We start from the raw sequence: 16,497 nt of genomic DNA on the forward strand, positions 1-16,497 counted from the left end.
TCACCTTATACTGCTACCTGCCAGATCTGCCTGGGGCTTTCTGGGGTGACAGCAAACCTAGAATATCTAGGCTCTATGGAGGCCCCTCTGTTTGGGGTGGGTATGTTTCTCTCACTTCACTTTCAGAGCTATCGTCTTGGCTTCTGGCAGCTTCTGGGATCCCTTTACTGATTTCATGCTGACCTCATTTCAATACTTCATCTCCCTTTGATTCCAGAGGAGAAATTGAGGGAGACTTCAACTGACCATATTTTTCCAAGGATGACAGTAAGGGAAGAGCTCAGAAGGCCTCTCTCCATCCTGGGGCAATTAGGATCCTCACCCCTCACTCAGGGTCCTCACCTCGTCTTCTGGTGGGGCTTGGTACTCTTCCCTCTCCTGGTGTGAGACTTATCTTTTTAAGACAAACCCCTTATATTTTAAAAAATTACTGAGGAGGTCATTAGGGAGCCCTTAGCCTGACATATCTACCCAATACCCTCAGGGCTTACAGCATGGTTGACACTCTGGGCAGGCCTGCTTTGATATGAAGTTAATGGTTTTCTCAGAACTTTAATCAAGGTCTTTCTCATTACTCTTGTTAGAACTCCTCTTTCTGCTGGTCTGAGGCTGATGCTCCAGTCCAATGCCCTCACCTCTCTAAGTTCTCACAAGGAGAATTCAATGGATGCTTCATCAGGCAGTTCCTGCCCAGGGCCTGTCAGAAATCTGTGGGACCCCTTACCTTTTGGGGTAGTGGTCCGCTCAAACTTCACTCACGATTTTTACACTACCTCCTGGCAGGACCTAGAAGTGGTTCCTCTGTTAACCTAAAGCAGTCCCTCTGACACGAAGCTACTCACGTTTTTGAAATGCCAGATTTTGAAATTCAGTATGTTTTGCATCCAACCACTCTCACCTTGGCCCTCCCTGGGCTGAAAGCAGTGTCAGGACTCTGTGAAAACCCATCTTTTTGAGGGTGGGAAGTCACTGGGACCTCACTCAGGGTCCTCACCTTTACTTACGTTAGGACCTCGGACTCTTCTACCCATTGACCTGAGGCCAGAAACCCCGGCCCAATGCCATCTCCTCTTTGAATCCACAAAGTAAGAATTTAGAGGGTACTATATCAGATGTTCCTTGCCCCAAGCCCACTGTTGCTGATGGCAGTGCCCGACTCTGTGCAGCCCACTTTCACTGGATAGTGGGTATCTTCATACCTCCCAAACGTCCTTATCTTACCTCCTAACAGAGCCTGGGTCTTCTCCCTCTAACTCACACTATCCCCTTCTCACCAATTCTTTCACTTCCCGGAGACACCAGAGGCAGAATTCTAGGTGTATTATATCCAGCCAGTCCCATCAAGGGTCTCCCAGGCCTGATAGCAGGGGCCCGGATTCTGAGTAGCCTTTCTCATCTGTTGTAGATGGTTCCCTCAGATCTTAGGGTCCTCAACTTAACCGCTGGAAGGGCCAATGCCAACCCCCGGTTTGATACCATCTACTCCCTGCCCACAAAGAGGGAATTTAAGGGCACTATATCAGGTAATCCCTGTCCAGGGCCTACCAGGATTCTGTCAGCCCCCTTCCCTTCTGGCGGGGGGGTGTTTGTGTGTGTGCGTGCGCACGCACACGCGCCTTGCCCAGGCACAGCGTGGGGGACGGGGAGGTGTACCCTCAAGCCTCATTCAGGGTCTTTACCCTAATTCCAGACAGGGCCTGGAACTCTTCCCGAGAGTTCTCCTGCTTGCCTGACACCACCGGCCGGAACTATGCTTTCATTTCTCTGAGAAGTCAGAGACGGAAGTTGGGGGAATCCACTTCCGGTCATTCTCATACGGGGCTGAGGGAAGGGGTGTGGCTCTTGGAGGGGTGGGGCGGAGTCTGTTTTGTGGGTGTGGAGGACTCTGGCAAAATTCACATAGAGGTCTTTCATTGACTCCTGGGAAGTCTGGGACTCGGACATCTCCTGATTTCAGTCAGCCAGACTTAAGCCAAGACTTTGTCCTCAAGCATCCCACCCTCCACATCTCCATTCCCAGTTGCCAGAGGGTGAAGTGAAGGAGCCCCTGGACCTAACAGCTTGGAAGTGCTGATAGCAGGGAAGGGTCTGTGTAGGTCCATTCTGTTATGGGTGGATTGGTTCCTGAAGAACTCCCTTAGGGTCTTCATTTTTACTTCTTAGAGTCTGGGACCCTTCCCTCTACTGGCCTGAGGATGATGATATAAAATTTTCTGTAGATTGTGTGATAATTTTGGGAATGGTTAGCCGAGCGTCCTGTTTTTAATCTTTTTTATTAAGTATTTTTAAAATTTCAATTCAATTGAATCGGGGTTGTGGCAGTAATGAGTTTTGGACTTCACATATACCCATCATTCCCAGCTTAACAAGGAAGTATACCATCTCCAGTACCTTTCCATCCACCCTGTAAACGTTCGCATTGTGAGCCCACCCCCTACTCCAGTCAATATCTGGTAGCAACATAGACCACCAAACACAGCCAGAGTACATCTGCCCTCTGGTGTGCAAAGAAGTCAGGAACCATGGGAGGTAATCAGAGCTGGGGATAACACCTGGGTTGCTTTTCAAGGCATGTCTACACTGAGCCCTTTATTCTCAGGGCCACTGGGGTAATTAGCCTCAACGAATTCCCCCTCCAATTTCCCCTCCTTGCAGCTGCACAACGCTGGCCAGCACTCATTGGTAATGTTTGCCCTATTTTAAACATTCTGAATCACCAACCGAGCCCACCTGCTTGCATAGCTTCAATCTCCGTGGTGGGAGGGCCAAGTACAATAGGGGAAGAAATAGCCTTCTCCATCAGGCATCAAGAACACTCGTAGCTTTGGTCACTGGCAAGGATGCATGGAACGATTAGAGTCGTGAAGAGTTGTAGCTCTCCCAGATTCAATCAATAACATTACTTGGTGGGTGACACAGGAGAGCCAGCTATACTCTGTCTGATAGTGGTCAGGGGGCATTTTTGGCTGGGGATGGGGGCCTGGGAGCGGGTATCAGGCATGCCTTTAGTCCTTTTATCCAGCAGATCTACCCACTCATATCACTCTACGACTTTGGGCTGGCAGTGATGATTCAGAGATTTCCTAGCCCATCCATGTAAGCTGTCTGGTACCCTCCACCAGATTCTCCACATTCTCTCCTTCTGGCACATTTTCTGTGTTTTGCTGAAGCCTGCATTCAGGACTCTGACTGCCAGCTGCCCTGGGCTCTCTGGACTTGTTTTAGTATGTGATCTGCCTCGCGAATCCTGGAAATTGCTCGACTTCCTCCATCCCTGGTCGTCCTGATTTTCCTTCACTCACTGATGCTTTCCTGTCCAAGCCCATTTCCTGGCACCTGGTCATTCTGATAAATCCTAGCTTCTCAAAGTAAAGGGGAAAGTCTTATGGACATAGAATTTTAAACTACGCACCCAAAACAATCCTAGTACTTAAGATATCACTGCAGAAATCTTGCTTTATATGAGTGAATGATTAAGTTAATTTTCTGCTTAATCTGTTTAGAAAATAGGGAAATACAAATTAAACTAGCAGAGAGATAATATATTTTCGATCAAAAGTTTGACCAAAATTTAAAAGATTGATAAAATAAAATGCCATTGAGAGCTTAATTTATTCAAATATATAAATACATGAAATGATAATTTGGTATAACATTATTAGAACAGAATATCATCAATATTCATAAAAATTCACTGTCTTCAGATTCTTTCCACTTTAATTGCATTTGTCTACATCTCTCCATAATAAAACATCCACATTTGCTCAAGAAATGATGTTCAGTGATGTTGCTATCAGTTCTCTTAATCATAACAACACATGAGAGACACCTTGTGTGTCCATCAAGAGGAGAATGTTTAATTATGGTACATATGCACTATAGAATTCTAGAATTAACAGAGTGAGGTAGATCTGTTTGTCCTTTCTTGGAAAAATCTTGCATTTATTTTATTCAGGGACAAGGGCAAGAGGCAAAATGATATGTACGCAGTTACACATGTATTGTTAAAACTCACAGTGTATTTTTCTAACACATGTATGTAAGACTAGGCCTGTAATCAGCCTTAAAATACTACATACAAGATTTTTAATGGAGTTACCTCTAGGAAGGGATAAAATTTGAAGGAACATAGTAAGGAAGAAGAATTATAATCTATCCCTATTGTTAGAATTTTTTGGCAACAAGAATATGTGCCCTATATCTTTTGTAATTAATATATTTTAATAAGAGAACAGAAATATTATCTGTATAGTTTTCAGGTAAAGTATATGAGATGTAATGGGAAAAATCTGATTGTGAATGGCTTAATGTAACAAAATTTTATTTTTTATGTGCATAAAATCTGATGGGTATTGGCAAGGTGTCTCCATTGTCAGGTGACCCTGGGATCCAGGGTGCTTCCATTGTAAGCTTCCACATCTCAACACAGGCTCTCCATGTTTGCTGTTCAATGAAACAAAAAGCATGGAGGTGGCACACTAGTTCTCAAATACCTTTGTCTGAAGGTGAGAGACATGCTTCTGCTCATACTTAAGTATCAAGGATAGTCACATGACCCTCCATAACCACTGGCAGGTAGCCTCTGTATGAACCAAAGATAGAGAGCAAGATATGACCTGTTTGAGCATCTGTAGACCTTCCCATTAATGGTTAAATAATAGGTACTCAGAAAAGAGCAACTATTAATAATTTGTTATGACTTTAGCCCTCTTTGTTCCTGGAGAATTTCCCAAGATCAAATTTCCTTGCAATTCAACAACTTTTTCTAGTGCCCCTATGTGACTAGTGTTTTCAAATACAGGATCACACCAGTTTTCTAAAGGACATTGAAAATCTCAGCAGGGGGGTGTCACCCTTTTTCACTCTATAGCACCTTTCTTCACTGACCTTTCCAATAACCTCTACAATCTCAATACACTGAGAATTTTCTGCTTCCTTTTGCTGCATGAAAAACCTATAACTTGTGAGTCTCTGCTATCCACCACCTGAAGAACATGGCTGAAGACTTGTTCAGGTATCTTTAAGCACGCTAAAAAACTAGGATTTTCCTCTGGTGCAGATAGAGACAAGAGTCAGGTGTATGCTGGTGAATTTTTTTCTTTCCTTATCAAAGCTGGCATGTCTGCCAGGGAGACATTTTCTGCCTTGGTGGTGGACTGAACACTTGTTCCACAAAGATGCCCATACCCTTATCTCTAAAACTTGCCAATATGTTATGTTACGTGGTCAAAGGCACTTTGCATATGTAATTAAAATTTTGGAATGGACCTTAAAATAGGGTCCATTATACTGTATTATCTGAGTGGGCCCAGTCTAATGACATGAGCCCTTATAAGCAGAGGACTTTGTTTGGCTGGAGGGAGAAGAAAGATGCAGCAGAGTGGGGGTAGGAGAGTTTCCACAGGAGACAGTCAACATACTATTTCTGAAGTAGGGGCCCATATGCAAAAAGTGGAGAGAGACCTTGAGGAGTTATGGCAGCTCCAGCTAATGCTTAGCAAGGAAACACGGCTTCAGTCTTATAATCACAAAGCACTGAATTCCTCATAGAACTGGATTCTGAGAGTAACCTGTGTATGTGTGGAATGAGATTCTTCTCAGTATCTCTCAACAAGAACCCAGACTGACAGCTTGATTTGGGCTTTGTGTAACCCAGAACAAAGAAAACTGCACACCCAACCCATATATATTACCTACACAAATGTGAAATAATAAATGTGTTGTTGTAAGTACCTTGATTTATGGCAATTTGTCTGTCAGCAATAGAAAATTACTACATCCTCCTGGAAGGATACCTGAGATTTTAGGAATCCAGCCTCTGTAATGGTTGCTATATAGTGATTTCTTCTGGTTTTCCTCATCTACACTTAGGAGGAAGGTTTTGGTTCTTGACCACTTAGTTAAGCTCACTTATCAGTATATGGGTTCAGTGGCCAGTCTCAAATAATTGATCAGATTAAATTCCTTTTTCTTAAGAATTTCATCTGCTTTCTAAAACCTCTTCCCTAACTTCAGGGTTATCTTACAAGAATGAATAGATCCTGTGCCAAATCAGACTGCTCACAAGCTGACTTGGAAAAAACTTCGAGTGAGAGAGAAGCACCCAGAGCAGATGAGCAGTCTAAACTTTACTGCCAAAGTAAACAACCATGTGGATGGGACTGTTCTTATTTCATAGGGGTTCCATGGTCAGGGATGGGGCAGACAGCGGACATCTTCAAGGGTTTGAAACACTCTAAATTAGGGGAAAGGCAGGTGATTCTGGGCTTTCTGTTTCATTGGGAACAGAGTGAGGCCTGATGAAAGAAAGCTGGATGGCTGGTCGGGATCCAGATTTTGACGTGAGGGCACCCTGGGAAGACCCAGGGCAAGAGTGATGTAATTCAGGAAGTGCTAGAACTGGTCCCAAGTGCTGGGACCTGGGTGGAGTCAGCTCTCAAAGAACTCTGGTGGTAGAAGCAGGAGGAGCCTAGGTAAATTAAGCCCACAGACTATCCTGAAATTGTTTTTAATTCTCATTTTTTTTATTTATTACACCTGGGCTTAATACATTGGCAAGAGGGTCCTTCATCTCAATTGCTTGAGATACATTGTGGAGTAGTGAGAATAGAAATGAATTAAGAGACAAAACATTTGCTTTATTCAAGAAGATGTGAAAAAGTGAGGGACCCTAAATGAATTCAGACCAGAAGTCCAGTCCCACTTCTGAAATTTATGAGCCAGATGAAGTCAGGAAAATTTCAAAGCTCTATAAGGCTTTTTTATGAAATGAGCTAGAGAGGCCCTGCTCTGTGGGACTCCTGGCATGTATATAATGTATGAAAACACTTAGCATGTATTGAGTCTTTAATAATTTTCAGTTATTACTATTACTGTTTTGACCCCAGACTCTACTAAAATCTGCTGTGATTTTTTTTTATTCAAGAGGTATCAGAGAACATGCAGCACTCTATGAGACAGCACAACAAATCAGCCAACATGATGCATGGCAAGTAAAGCTAAATTACTTACTCTGCAAGTTTTCAGGATATGTTACTTTTTGCATGTTGGGGGGAGTATTCCCCAGTTAGGTGGAACTTAGGGGTCCTTTGTGTCAAGAACCACCTCCCTCCAACTGTCCTTCCATCCAAACCACCTCTATTTTCCTTTATTACAATTCCATTAAAAATCTAGCCTTCACTTGGAGTTTGCCAAATTACACACAACTTAGTAAATAAACTTTAATGTAGTGGGCTGTGTCTCTTCCAGGCCAGAGCAAAGATTGCTAGCACAGTGGCTTCTGAGCATACCCATGTTGTGTATGACTCCCATTTCTCAGAAACTCCCCGTCCATGGTGTGCATAAAACACAGTGTGCTGTGCTTAACTGCACTGGGAAAAGAACAGTGGGAAAGGATGCAGGACCCCTTCCATTCTTGTCCAAGTTGGAGATTTCTCTCTGGTTAATTCATGATCTTAAAGTAATTGCTAGAAACAGTTTTCCACTCCAGGCTGCAGCCTCTTAACTGTGGACACAGCTTCTGAGGGTCTGGCCCCTGCCCACCACTCCCACAGCCTCATCTGATCCACCACCCAGCTTCAGGTAAAACTGACTCACACCAAAGGACTTGCAGTTTCCCAAAGCCCCAGACCCACTGGCCTCAGAATGCTTACACTTGACTTCTCACATCTGGATCCTCCCATGTCCTCTCCTTCTTTTCACTTGTCCTTAGGTCTTAGGGTATATCCCATCCTCTTTCTTACTTGACAGCTGTTTCTACATTCTATGGGCACGGTGGGTGGGTCTTGTTTATCCTGACACTCCCAGTACTAGCAGGAAGCCTCCCAAAGAGCAGATGCTGAAGGAATGTCTGAGAAATAAATGAGACAGTGTTCAAGAGGTCTAATTTATTATGCTATAATTAATTCTACATTCTTGAATAAACTAAGCACATCTAAGCATATATCTCTTAATTTTACAGAACAGACCAAATAGTGATAAAGGAATGCAAAAATATCTCTTTTACTTTTTTCTCTATTTCTTGATCCCAGCGTTTTACTGCTGAGTTCTTTCACATTTCCAACGAAGTACTTAATCCACTACTATGTTATCTTATTCCAAATAACTCAATAAAATGGAAAATTTCCCATTCTATAAAATAGTAAAACTCTTACTCTTAAAACTCATAAACATCAATAAATGTGTGATTTACATCATTCACAAACTCAGATTCTGAAGCTAGTTAAACCTTCTATTAAAAGGAACAACACTGGAGCACCTGGGTGGCTCAGTCGGTTAAGTGTCCAACTCTTGATTTTGGCTCAGGCATGATCTCAGTGTTGTGAGATCGAGCCCTGTGTCAGGCTTTGTGCTGGGCGTGGAGCCTACTTAAGATTCTCTCTTAAGTACATGTTATGTACTCTCTTGTCTCCAGCCCCACCCTGACCTTTCACTAATGAGAACACAAGCTGTTCTCTTCAAACACATAGTAATAACCTTCCTCAAACTTCACTTGGGGGCGGAGAAGCTGCTGGCCATGGCCCTGGAGCGTGCACTAGCCATAGCAGCAGTACAAGCCTTGGCTACAACTCTGGCTTGGGCTCGCTCTTCCTCATCTCTCAAAGCCTCTTCATACCAGGCTGGGAAGGCACTGGGGACCGTATCATGGATCTTGGCCACAAACTCTAGGACTTTCATCTTGCTGGTCTCAGCATGGGCTCTGGGACCCCACAGGAACTCATAGCATGGAGGATCACTGTTGGCCACCTGCCGGTACTCCAGGTACTCTTCTTTCACCCAATCTTTAGTGATGAGCTTTCTGGGCTCCCCATAGATGAAGTTCTTCATTCCGTCATATAACCCCATCATATTCAGCACTTCCCAGACTTGCTCCTCCGTGGCACAGTTGCCCTTTGTGAAGATCACACCCAGGACAGTCATCAACAGGCCAGTCTTGGGCACACCTCCATTATCATTTACTCTCCCATCATAGCTGGATTCCAATTTGTTGACAAGAACGTAGGTGTTCCTGTTGGGATCCACTTCCTTCACATCAAGGCCAAAAACCAGCTCCAAGTGCTCAGAAGCTTTCCGGAGGATCTCGTGGAAGTGATTCTTGTAAATCTGGATTACATTTCTCAGCATATCTGCCTTGGTAATGGGCTCTTTCATTTGATACTTGTACAGCAGGTAGTATACCAACATAGCAACCTTCTTGTCTAGAGGGCCTCTGTGCCAGTGCTCAGTGGTATTCCTGGCTTGTGAGGCATTTGGCTTTTCCTCCACTTGATTATTGGCACCTTCATTAAAACTTGTGTTTGAAGCAGCTGCAGCAGTAGTGCTGGTGGAGTGGACTCTCCCAGTAACTTGAGGTTTGCTGGGTGTTCCAGTGGCAGGTGAGCTCTGGGGAGCATCTTTGAAATGAGGAGACAGAGAAGAGGGGGACTCTTCTTCCTCTGGTACAGTAGCCTGAGCAGCCACCAGATGCCCTGGCTCTTCTCGAGCCTGGCGGCGTTTTTCACGGGCACGAAGCTTACTCTTCTGGCCCCGAGGCATGATGATTCTGGTCAGGGACAGCAAGCACAACTGTGGAAAAGGCAACAGATGATTCAGTGACGTGGAGGAAAGAGGATGAAATGGGGTGATATCCTCTGGCAGGGAGATACCATTTGGGGCTTTATCAACAGCCATCTCTCCAGGTTTCCTTTAGGGCACTGCTCTAGGATTCCACAAGGCTCCCTTTCTTGGATTCGCCTTTACCCTGAGGACTCTGAAAGTAACCAGAGTTCACCTTGGGCTGAAGCTTCCCACCCCTACCTGAGTCCTACTGGAGCTGATACAGGGTTTGGCAGACCCAGGCTCTATGGTGCCTCCCCTGTTGTGGAGTAGGGGGTGTTTCCGTTCACATTCAGCACCATTACCTTGACTTCTTGCAGGACCTAAGGTCCTCTGCTTAACTGATTTGATGCTGAACCCTCATTTCAAAGCCCTCACCTTCATGACATCCTGGAGGAGGAACTGAAGGAGAACCACATCTGAGCACATCTGCCCAGGGGTGCCCTGAGATGAAAGCAATGGCAAAGCTATGTGGGACCTTCCCCATCCTGGGATAATTATTTTTGTATTCAATTTTGTATTCAAGTATTTTTGTATTCTTATCCTCTGGCTATGCATTCTGACATATATAAGTAAGGGTTCTCACTCCTTACTTAGAGTCCTCACCTTGACCTCTTGCAGGACCTAGGACTCCTCTCTTGGCTGATCTTAGACCTATACCCTCATAGCAAGAATCTCACATTTTTTTAAAGGTTTGAGGAAGAGTTTAGGGAGGACTCAGTTTAACATATCTTCCCCAGGGCCCCCTTTGAGGGACGATATCACATGGAGGGTTCTGTGAAACAGCCTCTATTCTGTGATGTGTGGTCTTCTCAGTGCCCAGGTTCCTTACCTCCTCCCCTTGACTGCCAGGTATCCCCCCTTCTGCAGACCTGAGGGTTGTAACAATCACACCAAGGGTCTCATCCACCTGATATACTAGAATATGCTGTGGAGTCGGTGGGGGGGGGTATGGAAGGAGACTCAGAATGCAGATCTCCCCAGGGTTTTCCAGGGCTGAACACAGAGGAGGGCCCTAACTCTGTATCCTCCCTGCCTCTGTTCTCCCTTTGACCTCTAGAACAGCCTGAGTCATCTTCTAATAGGGCTCATCACCCTGGGACCACTGAGGATAAAGTCAGAGACATCTTTGCCTCACAACCCTGCTGAGGATCCACCAGGGCTTATAGCAGGGGAGGTACTCTTTGGGGCCCCTTTTGTCATGAGGGAGGAATTCCCCTCAGTCCTTAAGGTTCTGAAATTCACTCAAAGGCACCCCTAGGACTCCCTCTGCTAACCTGAATAGTATAGGCTTAGACCAGGGCTCGCATGCACCCCTCTTCCCCCAGCTAACCAAAAGGTGAAGCAAGGGGGCACCTGGGCCTTACGGCCGTATCAAGAGCTTCCAGGGACTGCAGAAGGGGTGGAGCTCTTTAGGGCCCCCACTGTTCTAATGAGGTGGTTTCTCCTAGAACATAAATAGGGGTGTTCGTCAACACCCGGCAGAGCCTGAGACTCCTTCCTCTGATAGCCTGAAGCAGAAAACCCCAGTCAAATATCCTCACCCCTTGGGGTCTCCCATGGCTGACAGCAGGGGCCCGGCTCTGTGGGAACATCTCTGTTACGGGGGAGGGAAAGTTCGACTGAATTCACACAAGATCCTTCATTGACTCCTCCGATATCAACACCCTGGGTCCAATGCTATTGTTTCTCCGAGTTCTCAGAACAAGAATTCAGAAAGCATTACATCGAGTGATCACTGCCTGAAACCTTCTAGGGCCGACAGCAAGGGCAGGGCCGTGAGGTCTTAGGTCTTTCGAGACAGGGGGATTCCCTCAAACCTTACTCAATATCCTTATTTTACCTGCGGCTGAGCTTGGATTCCTCCCTCGGCTGCTTCGATGCCGTCCTTCTCGCAACAAAAGCTCACCTCCCACGGACTCCAGAAACGGAAGTCAGTTTGGGTATATCCGGCTACTCCTGGGGCCCCCCCAGATGGGGCGATAAGAAGCGTGACTCTGTGGTGCCCCCTCTGTTATAGTGTGAGTAGTACCGAAGTTCTCGCGAAGTAGGTCCTCATTTTGGCTCCTGGTTCATTGATTAAAGGCTCCTTGGGAAATATCACCTCTTTTTCTTAAGCTCCGGACAGTTTGTCAGCTTAAACCCTTGCAGACTGTGGGTCCGCGTTCCAGCCGGGGTTTGAGATCGAGAAACTGCCGCACAAGGTAGGGGGGGCTAGAACAGGTTCTGAGATGTCAGAGAAAATGCATAGTGATGATAGGATCTCTTCACTAGTCAAACGGACTTTTGGAAACTTTTCTGTTCGAAAAGATCTTGCTACAGGAAAGAGGCAGATCTGCGTAACTTTGTGAGACCCAGGTGTTTTGATCTTATGTAACATTGAACAGTGTAGTGAAATTCATTTTAATTTTGATTCTCATTTGTAATACATATATACATATTCTAATAATTACTGCTTTATACGACAAGGCTCTTGATATTACTATAGTTATCTATACACCAGTTTTCTGAAGTTGCTTATTTACTTAAATAATCCGTAGCCTTTTCCTTTGGATTTTCAAAATGATGATCGTGTTTGCAACCAATAATTTCTGTTTCTTTTTACTATTCCTAACTTTTATTTATTTTTGTATTCTTATCCTCTGGCTGTGCATTCTGATCCAGTTTTGAACAGTTAGAGTTGGTAACATATTGCTGTGTCTTGCTCCTTACATTAATGGGAATGCTGCTAACATTTCACATTTAAGTTTGTTTGCTATAGATTTTAGGAAACGGAAGTTCCCTTCTAATGTTACTTAGCTAAATGGTATTATCCTGCATTCACACTGAATTTTTTTTCAAAAGTTTTTTTCTTTACTTCAGTATATGATCAAATGCCTTTTAAATCTTATCTGTTAATGTAGTATTTTAGGCAGTTTTTTCTAATGTTAAATTGTTATATTTCTTGGATTCAGCCTCTTTTTTCTGCTTAATTCACTGCTATATTGAAACTTCTGTGAATTTATTTAGGATCTTTTCTTGTATGTGGGTGAGCTTGGCCTTAAGTGTTCTGTTTTCAAAGTGTCTTCAGCTGGTTTTCTTATAAAGGATACCTAGACTAGGAAAGTAAACTGAAAAATTGCCCATATTTTTGTATACTTTGGATGAGTTTACATGAGATGGTGGTTAATTTTTTGCTTATTATTTGGTAGAACTGGTCCCTGGCTGCCTGGTCCTGAAGCTTGAAGGTGACTGAAACTTTGAGGGTAGTTTCAGTTTATATTTCTCAGTAAGAGTATTCTATTTCCACTAAAACCTACTGGGTGATTAATATTATTTTCTAAATCATAGTCTATTATCACTTAGGGTTTTAAATTTAATGGCTACGTATATATTATATTTATTGTAGAAAATTTCAAACATATACAACAGTAGAGAGAATAGTATAATAAAACCAGTATACTTGACATCAGAATCAGCAATCATCAACACATGGCCTGCCTGGTTACATTTCTACCCATATCTACCCCCATCTCTGCCACTGAAATAATGAGAAATAAATCCTAGATATCATGCCATTTCATCTTTAAATATTTAAGTATCTATTTCTAAAAGGTATCCTTTATGAAACATAAATGTTCAATTACACATATCCTACCTTAAAAATTAATATCAAATGTCCAGTTATTTTTCACATTTGCCTGACATTTTAAAAATGTTTTTTCTTGAATCAGTGTCAAATAAAGTCCATTCATTGTCATTGATCTTTATTCCCATTAATTTATAGGTCCTACACCCCCCACATACATATATTACCTATTTTCCTTGTCATTTTTTTGTTGAAAAAAAAATTGTGTTTTGTCCAGTTTCATATGGCATGGGTTTTGCTGATTGCAAAACTGGTGTCCTTCTCCCTCTGTATTTCTTTAAATCAGTAGAAGTTTCATCAGATTAAGGTATAATTTTTTTACTCTCCCTTTTTTGTTTGGAAAGACTTCCTATAGGTGATACTGTGAATTTCTATCGTAAGGAACCTAGTGTCTGTCTTCCTTTGTGCTCATGTTTGCAGTCTTTGAAGATTAGCATATTTATCCATTAATTAAGGGTTACACAATGTTAATTTTATATTTCTATTGTTTTTTTCTGAGTTTATTAGACGAAATATGTTTTATGCAAAAACCTATCCTTGTTCGCCATTTGGTAATGATATTTATAGTGTTCTCTTATAATTTTTGAATTCCTTCTGCACCTATATTTTGTACAATATTACTTAATATCATTTACTTCTGTTTCTTTTGTTAATTGATGATGCTTATAAAACTGTCAGTTATATCAGTCTTTTCAAAGTACAGGCTTTTGTTAGTTGGCTCCATTGTCTTCTAATTCATCGTTTCTGTGCTTCATTATTTTTTACATTCTATTTCCTTGGGTTCAATATGGTATTCTTTCTCTAGTTTCTTGAAATTTTTGCATGTTGTAAATATTTCCATTTTTTGTCCATTGGGATTTTAATTTCAACAACTATATTTTTATTTCTAGTTATTGTTTTAGTTCTTTTCAAATTAGCCTACTCTTTTTTCCTTCTAATTTCTTGTTGTTATGGTCTCCATGCTTTCTTTTCTCATTAATGGACTTTATTTTTTAATTGAGATATAATAATTGACATATAACAATATTAGTTTTAGGTGTACAACATAATGATTCGATAGTGTATATATTGTGAAATGATCACCACAGTAAGTCTAGTTAACATCCATCACTACACATAGTTACAATTTTTTTTCTTGTGATGAGAACTTTTAAGATCTATCCCCTTAGCAACTTTCAAATATACAATACGGTATTATTAACTATAGTCACCATGCTGTACATTACATCCCAAAGACTTATTTATTTTATAACTGGGAATTTGTACCTTTTGACCACCTTCACCCATTTTACCCAACCCCTAACCCCTGTTTTCTTGCAACCAGTAATCTCTATGAACTCTTTTTTTTTTTTTAGATTCCTCATATAAATCAGACCATATAGTATTTGTCTTTCTCTGACTTATTTAGTGTAATGTCCCTCAAGGTCCATCTATGTTGTTGCAAATGGCAAGATTTTATTCTTTTTATGTCTGAATAATATTCCACTGTGGATATATGTATGTATATTTGTGTGGGGGGGGGTATGTGTATCACATCTTTCCCCCTTCATCCATTGATGGATACTTAGATTGTGTCCATATGTTAGCTATTGTAAATAATGCTGCAGTTCTATAGGGCATATATCTTTTTGAGTTAGTGTTTTTGTTTTCTTCCAATAAATACCCAGAAGTGAAATTGCTGGGCCATATTGTAGTTCTGTTTTGAATTTTTTCAGTAACCTCCATACTGTTTTCCATAGTGGTTGTACTGTTTTATTAATAAATGTACTTAAGACTATAAATATCTTTGTGAGTACCACTTGGGCTGTTTTCCACAAGTAACTCTATGGAGTTTTATGTGTAGAATTTTTTTACAAACTGAATATGTCTCTGTATTCCTTATCTTCTTAGAATTTTTTGAATACACAGACAGAAATACTAGTGAGTGCAGAAAATTATTTTTGAGAAGGATGTGAAGAAGAGAGAACCAGAATTATATAGAGGAAGTGTCAGTTTCCCTGGGGTGTTTTGCTTTGTTTTGTTTTGGTTATATGTAATCTAAGAGACTTGAGCACATTTAATTGCTTGTGACTGAGTTGAGTTTTTCCTAGGAATAAAAAGAAAGATTCACAGTTAGAAAGTCAAACAATATAATTAGCTAAGTGCAACTGTCAGAGATTATTCAGGAAAACAGAAATTACTCTAATTCTATAACTCAGACAGAATTTAATGCACAATATTGGTTATTCAAGTGATGGAGAGGCCAAACGAGGTAGTCAGGCAAACCAATACTTAGCAACTTGAAAGTCAGTCCCATTTCTAGTGTAGAGGGAGAAATTGAAGAAGGAGATAGTATTACAGAAGACTGGGAATTGGCATCAACAGAATATAAAACCATCGTTAACCAGTGTGATGGGAGCTAGAACTAGAGCCATGGAGAAGATATAACCACTGAAGGAGAAGCCACCTGATGCAGAGGGGGAAGGCTGTTCCTGTCCTCCTGGGCTATAATCTGCTGGTGTCCTTGTTGCCTGAACCACGAGAGCAGCCAAATATTGGAGAACCTAGGAATTGGAACCTGCAGGGGTTATCCTGAACACTAGAGAGTAGAGCAAGGAAAGAGAACAAATTATTTAAGGGCAAATAACTACAGTACAGGCATACCACATTGACAAATTAAATGAGAAAAATATCTAAGTTGTTAAATATCTGCTCTGTAAAAATCAGGATTAATCTGTGATAAGAAGAGATGTTATCAAACTAAATAATGGCTAGCCACCATAAAACAAACAAACAAACAAACCCTCTATCAAGCATCATACTTAGTGGAGAAAGAATGGAAATTGGGAATTAGATAAGAATAGCTACTATAACCATTATTATTCCACATTGTAATATAGGTACCTGCCAGCACGTGAAAGGAAAAAAATGAAATAAGAGTTAGAGACTGGAAAATAAGATGCTTTAGTTGTCACTTCTCCTAAAATGATCTGTAGGTTTAGTAAAATTCCCACCAAAATCCCAACAGGACTTTTCTTAAAAGAAATTTATACATTGTAAAATTTTTATGGAAATATGATGGGCCAGTAATGGCTGAAATGACTTTGAAAAAGAAAGGGAAATTTGGAGGACTAACACTACCTGCTTTCAACGTGATAAAGGACTTGTCTGCAGCATTTATAAGGAACTTTTCAAACTAAATAATAAGAAAACAACACAGTATAAAAAGCCAAAAGGTTTAGCAGACGTTTCACTAAAAGACAGTTATGAGTAAGAAAGAAGCACATGAAAAAATC

The 16,497-nt window shown here is 41.7% G+C and overlaps 1 protein-coding gene across 1 annotated transcript; it reads right to left on the reverse strand.

Annotated features, from left to right (window-relative positions):
• Positions 1-8,487: 8,487 nt before the first annotated feature.
• Positions 8,488-11,155, reverse strand: LOC123797249 (melanoma-associated antigen B10). The gene is made up of 2 exons (XM_087859440.1): positions 11,139-11,155; positions 8,488-9,595 (listed from the first exon to the last, which is right to left on the reverse strand). Exons 1-2 carry the CDS (start codon positions 11,153-11,155, stop codon positions 8,488-8,490), a joined length of 1,125 nt encoding a protein of 374 aa, XP_087715566.1.
• Between the last annotated feature and the right edge of the window lie 5,342 nt (positions 11,156-16,497).

The sequence above is a fragment of the Ursus americanus genome, chromosome X (assembly GCF_024610735.1).
Source record: "Ursus americanus isolate L20-20 chromosome X, mUrsAme1.1.p, whole genome shotgun sequence".
NCBI lineage: Eukaryota > Metazoa > Chordata > Mammalia > Carnivora > Ursidae > Ursus > Ursus americanus.